The 9,527-nt window shown below is 28.1% G+C and overlaps 2 protein-coding genes across 2 annotated transcripts; both read right to left on the bottom strand.

The window, feature by feature from the left end:
• Positions 1-741: 741 nt before the first annotated feature.
• On the bottom strand, positions 742-1,524 carry LOC135950887 (protein Mabiki-like). The gene has a single exon (XM_065500411.1). The coding sequence runs from the start codon at positions 1,522-1,524 to the stop codon at positions 742-744; it is 783 nt and encodes a 260-aa protein (XP_065356483.1).
• Positions 1,525-7,280: 5,756 nt separating this feature from the next.
• Positions 7,281-8,054, bottom strand: LOC135950886 (protein Mabiki-like). The gene has a single exon (XM_065500410.1). It carries the CDS (start codon positions 8,052-8,054, stop codon positions 7,281-7,283), a length of 774 nt encoding a protein of 257 aa, XP_065356482.1.
• Between the last annotated feature and the right edge of the window lie 1,473 nt (positions 8,055-9,527).

Below are 9,527 nucleotides of genomic sequence, written 5' to 3'. Positions count from 1 at the left end.
ATTTTTCTTTTTTTTTGAGAAATAAAATTATTCAAAGAAAATTGCTTTGAATAAAATCTATCAACAAATTTTGGAATAAGTAAAATAATATTTTATTCATAACTAGTTGAATAAACTAATTTAATATTTAATTTTTACTATAAAAATATAATTTGAAAATAATTACATGTTTTCATATTGATTAGAATATTTTAAAATCTATTCATTATATAATAAATAAAATACAACTTATTGTTACTAAAATACAAATATTATTAGTATAATTTTATAAAAGTTTATTAAAAACTTTTAAGTATAATTTATTTAATATCGTATTCTATTGAAATCAAATAATATTTATTGCTTTATATTCTAAATAGATATATATTAATTAGTATCCTATTTTCAATAATATAGAATGATTTCAATATAAATTTATTTTTTTAAATATAACTAAAATTCAAAAATAATTAAGTTTTTGGAAATATTTTGAATAAAAATATTCACAATTTACAGCTATGATTTTCAATACATTTACTTAAAATTTTCCATAACAAAAAACACATTTTTTTTTGTTAATTTTTTCATAGTTTTTATTTTTCTTATTAAGTTTATAATTATAATTAAATCTTTATTTACTAAAATAATTACAAAATGTATAAATTTTTTCCTAATCACACAGTGATTATTCTTTAAGTATAAAAATAAATTTTTCAAAAATTCTCAATTATATTAGAAATAATTATGAAATTCTATTCATATTTATTCCTTTTTACCCATCAAATAGGCTATTGTGAAGGGCTTCTTGTTAAGTGGCTCAGCAGACGTTGTCTCAGTCAACATTTTATTGGACTGTGCTTCCATTTCCTGTAACTGCTTGGCAGACAACAGCTGCATTAATTCATGCAAATAGGCAGTGGATCTCATAGACTCCTCAATGATATCGAAAGTTTGTTGTGAGAATTCCTTGTACTGCTCGGCTATGGCTACATGTTCTAATTTCTTGACACGTCGGCTCATGCGACAGGCCAGAGTGTTTTTGTCACGTCTTTCTTGGTCCTTGGCCGATCGTTGTACTTTAGGGTATTTCCTTACCATGTTGCCATGATATTTGCAAATGCTGCGTAAAGTTTCATCGCTGATCTTGGGTAGAATGGCAGCAGCGGGAGGAACAGCCACTGCTGAGGAAGTGAATGGTGTTGAGGTTTGGCGTTGGGTGTTTAGAGGAGAAAAGGCTTGTGTATAACTGCCAAATGATGAGCTGCGGGGTCTTTTGGCTTCTGGTAGTATCAAGGATTCAGAGTAGTTGCTTTCGCTGGCATCGGGAGAATATGATCTTTTGTTATTATTTTCCTGTGAGTTTGATGATGGTGATGCTGCTTTAGAGATCTCACTTATTCTCTCTATTTCCACTTGAATGCATTCATAGTCCCCTGTTGAAGAACTTAGAGAGTCCGAACGCAAACGTTTGCTGCTTTGATCGAATTTTTTATGGCGATATTCAAATGATTCTTCCATGGTGGTGGTCAAGTTTAGAGAATTCATTATGAATGATTTATTTTTTGTTTAATATTTGAAATATTTTAAGATAAAATTGTGATGTTCTTTATCTGCTGTCTTGTGATAGACTATGATGAATGACACTTTCTCTAGAGTATTATATACTGAAGGGTTTTCAATTTGTTTTAGGCTTATCGCTGAATTTTTCGCTAATTATTTTGTTTTTCTCAAACTCAACATATTTATGATGTTGTTTGTTTATGTTACGATTTCTTTAGGTTTCTTACATTTTTTTTGTGTAAAATTATCACCAACACTTGGTTTTGATTTTGGCGGATCACCACAATTTTTCGCTAATTGTTTTGTTTTTCACAAACTCAACAGCAGTTTTATGATGTTGTTTGTTTATTTAAGGAATGAATATTTAATGTTTCTTATAGGTTTGCGCTTATTTGTGTAAAATTATCACAAACATTTGAGGACACTTGCAGAAGTAGGTAGTGAGTGACCATTCTCTGGTTTTAAGCTGATTGTTTACTCAGTCGCAATGTTAACAAATAAGCAGTAAGCAGGCACGTTTGAGCATGCATGGGCAAAACAAGACAAATTTTAAATATCACACAAATCTTAAAATTTGTGTGATACTTAGAAAATATTTAAAACTTTTATTTATTTTTATTTTTTTTTTTAAATATCAAAGTTTGCGAGAATATTTAAAAAATATATATTAAAGGTTTTAATTAATTTGTTGTCTTATTAAAAGTTCATGAAGTGTTCTATTTGATAATCACAAATAATGTTGCGATTTAAAAGCCAGAACTATTTTTTCAAGTTTTTCTTTCAATTTGCCATTTTCAAACTAGGTCGAACTTGGCAGGATTATTAAAAAAATATATATTAAACGATTTAATTAATTTGTTCTCTTATTGAAAGTTAATGAGGTGGTCTAATAGATAATCAAAAATAATATTGAGTTTTTAACTCAGTTATGTATTTTTTCAAATACCAAAAAGTCAATTTTGTTACACAAAGTTTGTATTATGTTATATTATAGGATTGTTGTTCTTGTATTAAAAATTAATTATGTTTGCATTATAATTTGTACAAATTTACTTCAAATTAAGTTAAAAATTGTTAAAACATTATTTGTCTTAAACCAGATTTAATCTCGTTAAACAAATAACAACGTTAGTTTTGCATTTAATTTAATTTTAATATAAAATTTACTAAACGGCAATAAGAAAAATATTGCTTAAACTTGAGTAAGCTTAGTTTAAACTAAGTTTAAATGTGGATAAATAGAGTTATGGTTACATCTTGACTCCGTCTTATGGACATGATAAGATTTTGAATAGAAAATATGGGGTCACTGTACAAAATACGTCAGTAACAACTATTCTATATGGTGATTATTGAAAATCTGTCTAATTGGTCCAAGAACGATTTAAATATAACCCAGAGGAAAAGCAACTGACACTGCTGTAGTTCTATTTTCACAAGCATTTGCTTTTTAAGCAAATTTCCAGCAGAAAATTGCAAATTTCACATAAAGTAGCTAAATAGCGATAAATCACTAATTTAATAAAAACGTTAATTTGAATAATTTAAAATTTTACAATAAAAAGTTATTTCCACAAATTTTCTATAGAATAATTTCACAAAAAAATGGAGCAACAAAAGACACGAATTAAAAAAATATAGCAAATTTCACAAAAAGTCGTTAATTTACTAAAAAAACGGTTATTTAAACAATTTCTAACTTCACAAAAAAATCGCTAATTTTACAAAAAAAAAAAATTAAATTCACAAAAAACGCTAATATCGTTTTTATCAAAATTTCTCAAATTTCCAACATTTAAAAAAAAAATTCTAAAAAATATTAAAAATTTTAATTTCACTTAAAGACGATTAAGAAACGCTAATTTTTAAAAAAAAAGAACAATTTTTTTCAAAATTTCCAACAATTTAAAAATCACCAAAACTTTAAATTTCACAAAAGAATATCGCTAATTTTAGAAAAAACGCTTAATAAAAAAAAGCACCAACTTCATAAAAATAAAATGTAAAAAAAACAAGTAAGAGGGCTAATTCGGCTCATTTAAATATTTTTTTAAAAAAAAATTTTAAATATAATTTTTTTTTTTAATATTTAGCGAAAATACTTTTGGTGAAAAAAATCGGGTTAAAAAATATTTTTTCCGATTTTGACCCATTGTACGTCGTTGCAAAGGTCTTTGAAATATCTATCATTAGATATCCATATTGTCTATATTAATGACTTAGTAATCCAAATATAGGTCAAAAATCGAGGTTGGTTTTTTCCTTATATCTAAGCCATTTGTGGACCAATTTTCTCAATTTTAAATAGCAACCGAGCCGGAAGAATTTCGGAGATACTGATGTATGTAATCGTGAATAAATCGTCATTGAAATAAAAACAAGTGGAATTTTAATTTGTTATTGATTGATTCCTATTATTATCTTCTTTGACTAATAAAGAATTGGCCACTTAAAATCGGTATGCTTATCAGATAGACTCTATAAACAAAGATGCTTAATCGACTCCGCTATCTATAAGGATCCAGAATATATATGGAAATTACAAACGGAATGACAAACTTATATATACCCTTCTCACGAAGATGAAGGGTATAAAAATACACCGGTTGTGTGATGGATGAAGAAACCTATGTACTGGCAGACTTTTCACAACTTCCAAGAATTCAAGATTTTTGTATGTGGCTGATGGAAGATTCAAGAAGTTTCTTGTTTGGAAAGCCATTTTGCAATTGTGGCACCACATTTAAAAAAAAAACAAGTAAGAGTGCTATATTCGGCTGTGCCGGATCTTATACTTCAAAATAACAATTTTAAATATTTTAAAAAATTTTCACTTTAAAATTTTATAAAAATTTTATGCCAAACAATTTTTTTTTCAAAATTTAATTTTTATTTTTTTCTTAATTTATTAATGAAAAAAGTTTTATAAGAAAAAATACTCGTATTGTGTGAGTCTGCCAGTACTTATGTACTTCCAAAACTTCGAGATTTTGTATGTGGCCGATGGAAGATTCAAGAAGTTTCTTGTTTGACAAGCCATTTTACAATTGTTGCACAACATTTCAAACCAAAACAAGTAAGAGAGCTATGTACCTTTTATACCCTTCACCGAATTATATTTTAAAATAAAAATTATAAATATTTTAAAAAAATTTCACTTCAAAATTTTATTTTAAATTTTTTTGTAATTATTTTTCAAAATTAATTTTTTTTTAAGAAAACAATTTTTTTGGTAAAAAAAAAATTCGGGTTAAAGAATGTTTTTCCCGATTTTGGCCCATTTTAGGTCCGACATACTGTCTGTTTACGCCAAAAACAACACTTAGCGATTTTCCTAATTTCCCTGCAATTCCTATTTTCTTCAATATATACTAATGCAGAATGCTATGTGTTGCAGTATAATTCCACTTGTCATTACGTACTAAATTAAACGTCAAGGGTCGTAAATACTTATTTTTGGGAGAGATTCAATTCTAACTCTAAGCTGTTCACATCGCTGTATTATTTCTACTAGCATAACCCGATGCACTTCGCTACCCCTACCCTAGTAAAATTAAAAAAAAAAATATGAATGGATTTCTGATAAAACCTAACTACGCATACAAAATATTGAGATTCTCTCAATTACAGTTCACTTGATATTCGAAAATAACTATCTAATTTGGTATGGGCGATACCACTCCACTGCTCTGATCCCATCCATTTTTAAACCTTTTATGTAAATATCAAGCATTACTTTAACTTTCCTTTATAAGGGAGGGGTCATTCCTACTAAGCCGATCATGCTTAGCTAAACTTCGAACAGGAATCAGGAATACATTCGTTTTTAGCTAACCTCCGTAGAATGGTAATAAATTGATAGATACAGAGTTTAAATACTTTTAGAATTATATTTCTCCAGATATTCAAAATTAATTATTTACTTTGTCCCACGACCACTAATGCAATCCCGATCATTTTCAGCCAATCTATGAAAAATGGTAGGAGAGCTATGCAGACAAAGTTTGAAGAACCTTGTAATTATTACTTTGTTAATTATTACTCACCTCCTTTTCCCAGCCCTTCCATTTTGGTTCCCCAGATATTCGAAATCAATATTTACTCTGTATGGGAGGTGCTACGACTCCCATCTAATCTAATTCCGTCTATATTCAGCTAAACTCCAAACAGTAATATGAAATTAATTCGTAAAAAATATTTACTTTATCCCGAAAATTTTCAGTAAAACTATGTAAAATGATAAAAGAACTATTTAGACAAAATTTTAAAAATCTTGCAATTATATTTCTCAAAATATTTAGAAATAACAATTTACTTTGTATGGGAGGTGACTCACCATTTGTACCGGACCCATTTTTGATTAAACTGCATGCAGTGATAAGACCGTCACAATTATAGTTCTGTACATATTATAAAATAACTATTTAAACAGTTTTTAAATTTGTCAAAGGTTTATAAGAACAATTTTGAATGGAAATTTTGTTTTATAAACCTTTGATAAATTTAAAAACTGTTTATGCATATGGGAGTTAGAAAATAAAAAAAAAACACCTTGAAAATATATTTTTTAAGTGACTTTAAATTACTAAAGTCTTCTTCTTTGTTTTCTATAACAGCTCTCACTTAAAACAGAGCGAAATCAATACAGTTTAATTGTGTCTCTTATTTATTTACAACAACAAATGGGACAATCACACATTGCTTTGTTTACTTTTTAGCTCAAGGTTCACATGTACAAGTTTTTGCATATGTGTTAGTAACATCTTTAAACGCTTATAACTCCTAAAAAACTGAACTGATTTCAATCAAATATATATTCTGCACATCTGTGAATAAATTCCTTTAAAATGGTATATTTTTTGTCCAAATTGAATGTATAATGTGAGCGTAAAAGGGGTCTAAAGAAATCGACTTGCCTATTAATATTATGATTGTTCCTTATTGGTAAGAATCCACATTGTTCAAACAATTGAATAAATAATTAGAAAAAATACTAATTCCTTCGTTTTATTTCATTCCTTTTTTCATATTTATTTGTGCAATTGTTCTGAGTAGCAAAATCTAAAAACAATTTTGTTTCGGCTCAGAGAGTTTGAACATCTCTTCCAATTATCCAGCCTATTCCCCCTTCACCCAATGGACTTTGAAATATCTATCATTATGACTTAGTAATCCAGCTATAGATCAAAAATAGGCAATAAATCGAGGTTGTCCTGGTTTATTTCATATATCTCAGCCATTTGTGGGCCAGTTTTCTCGATTTTAAATATTAACCGAACCGGGAATATAGCGGATATATTGATGTATGAATCAAGTATGTAAGTTGTTTGGGGGCTACGAAAAGTTGATTTCAACATACAGACGGACAGACGGAAATGGCTATATCGACTCCGCTATCTATAACGATCCAGTATAAGCAAATGAAAAATCTAGAAATTACAAACTTTCCATTCATGTTACAAAAACGCAAAATTCGAATATACAAAAAAGTTTTTGTCCTTAAAATGCTTTTTGAAATTGACGAATAAATGAAAATTTTAATTTTAAAATAATTTTTATTTATATTTGTCCAGCAGCTAACTTAAATATCTACTAAATACAAAACTACATAAAATTTATTCTTAAACTAATTTAATAATAAAAGAAACAATCACACAGTGATTGTTAACTTAAGTATCAAAGTAAATTTTGTGCAAAAATTCTTAATTTATCATACAAATTATAAATAGAAAGCTGGCTTTTTATTCCTCACTGCCCGCTAAATAGGCTATTGTGAAAGGTTTCTTTTGCTGAGCGGACGATGTAGAGGCACTCTCTGTTAACAGCATTGAGTTGATTGGTTGTTGTGTTGCCATTTCTCCCAACTGCTGGCATGACAATAGTTGCATTAACTCATGCAAATAGGCAGTTGATCTCATTGACTGCTCAATGATGTCGAAAGTTTGTTGTGAGAATTCTTTGTATTGCTCTTCTATGGCGATATGTTCCAATTTCTTGACTCTTCGGCTCATGCGACAGGCCAATGTGTTCTTATTACGTCTCTCTTGATCCTTGGGTGTACGTTCTACTTTAGGGAATTTCCTTACCATGTTGCCATGATATTTGCAAATGCTGCGTAAAGTTTCATCGCTGATCTTGGGTAGAATGGCAGCAGCGGGGGGAACTGCTACTGCTGTGGTGGTGAAAGGTGTTAAGGTTTGGCGTAGGTTGTTTAGAGGTGAAAAGGCTTGTGTATAACTGCCAAATGATGAGGATCGGGGTCTTTTGGCTTCGGAGTAGTTGCTTTCGCTGGTTTCTGGAGAATATGATCTTTTGTTATTGGTTTCCAGGGAGTTCGATGATGATGGTGATGCAGAGATCTCACTTATTCTCTCTATTTCCACTTGAATGCATTCATAGTCTCCTGTCGAAGAACTTAGAGAGTCCGAACGCAAACGTTTGCTGCTTTGATCGAATTTTTTATGGCGATATTCAAATGATTCTTCCATGGTGGTGGCCAAGTTAAGAGAATTCATTATGAATGATTTATTTTTATTTAAATTTTAAATATTTTAAGATAAAATTGTGATGTTCTTATTCAGCTGTCTTGTGATAGACTATGATGAATGACACTTTCTCTAGAGTATTTTATACTGAAGGGTTTTCAATTTGTTTTAGGCTTATCAGCGAATTTTTCGCTAATTATTTTGTTTTTCTCAAACTCAGTTTTATGATGTTGTTTGTTTATGTTACGACAATGTCTTTAGGTTTCTTGTAAAAATTATCACAAACACTTCAGATCTTTTGTAGTAGGTAGTGAGTGACCATTCATTCATTGGTGATAAGCTAATTGTTTACACAGTCGCAATGTAAACAAACATTTTGTAAACAGACAAGTATTGGGATTTTCAGATTTTCCCTTAAGTTTATATATTTAATTTTGTATTTGTTTACAAGATAATATTGAATTTAGATTATTAAATTGTGTGGGGAGCAACATTATTCGAAATAAAAGCTGCGTAAGTATTTATTACTTTTCCAAAATTGCCAAACTTTAATGATAAAAATATCGTACAATTGTAGCTTGTGTCTTTTAAATCTAGAATCTTGAAATATTGAAAGGTTTTGAAATTTTATTATTTTTTTCTTGTTTAATAAAGGAAACTTGTTCGGTTTTTTTTTAATTTATTTTTATTTCTTTGATGTCTTTTATTTCTTTTTTATTATTAAAAACCTCAATCTTTTCTTATTTGTTTCTTAACTCTATAGCTGAAAGATTTTTATTAGATTTACAAATATTTTTCAGTTATGTATTCAAGCGACAACTGCAACAAAAAAAAAACACGCAAAACGGAAACTTCTTTTTACTTGGTTGCATTTACAATGAAAATTATATAGTTTTATCGTTAACCAGAGAGCTAATCACAAACAAAAAAAATCCAACAACAATTTAACAATGAATATATGAACACAAAATAATTAACATTCATTCAGTTTTAGTTATAATACCACAAGCTATAAAGCAAGTAAAAAAACATTAGAGGTAAAATTAAATAAATAATCAAAAGTCTATGCAGAAATAATCACATTTTCTATAAAAATTTGTAAATTAAAGATTTTATTTCATACATTTTGAATATTCGAAGCTAATTTCGAATTTAAATTATTTTCGAACTTCTATTTTTTGGTAAAATCAAGTTCTATTTGTAATTTTCCATAATATTTGGTAAGAAAATAAAGTTTTACAGCTTTTTAGGACATGTTCGAAAATTCGAACATAATTTCGAATTTTTCGAAATTCGCCAAAAATGTATTTTATATAATTTCCATGATTGGAAATATAAAATAAAACTAATTTAAACAATCTTGTATATAAATTTGAGATATTTGAGACTAATTTCGAATTTTTATGATTTTCGAACATACTATTTTTAGTAAAAAAAAAATGTTATGAATTGTTTTCTATAATATTTAGGAAGAATATTCAATTTTACAGCATTTTAAGAGAA

This window comes from Calliphora vicina, chromosome 2, assembly GCF_958450345.1.
Source record: "Calliphora vicina chromosome 2, idCalVici1.1, whole genome shotgun sequence".
NCBI lineage: Eukaryota > Metazoa > Arthropoda > Insecta > Diptera > Calliphoridae > Calliphora > Calliphora vicina.
Note: the sequence above shows the minus strand (reverse complement) of the source record. Positions and strands in the feature narration are given on the sequence as shown.

What these genes read in the sequence shown, in the direction of transcription:
- LOC135950887 (XM_065500411.1), bottom strand. Translation starts at nt 1,524, where the DNA reads ATGAATTCTCTAAACTTGACCACCACCATGGAAGAATCATTTGAATAT.
- LOC135950886 (XM_065500410.1), bottom strand. Translation starts at nt 8,054, where the DNA reads ATGAATTCTCTTAACTTGGCCACCACCATGGAAGAATCATTTGAATAT.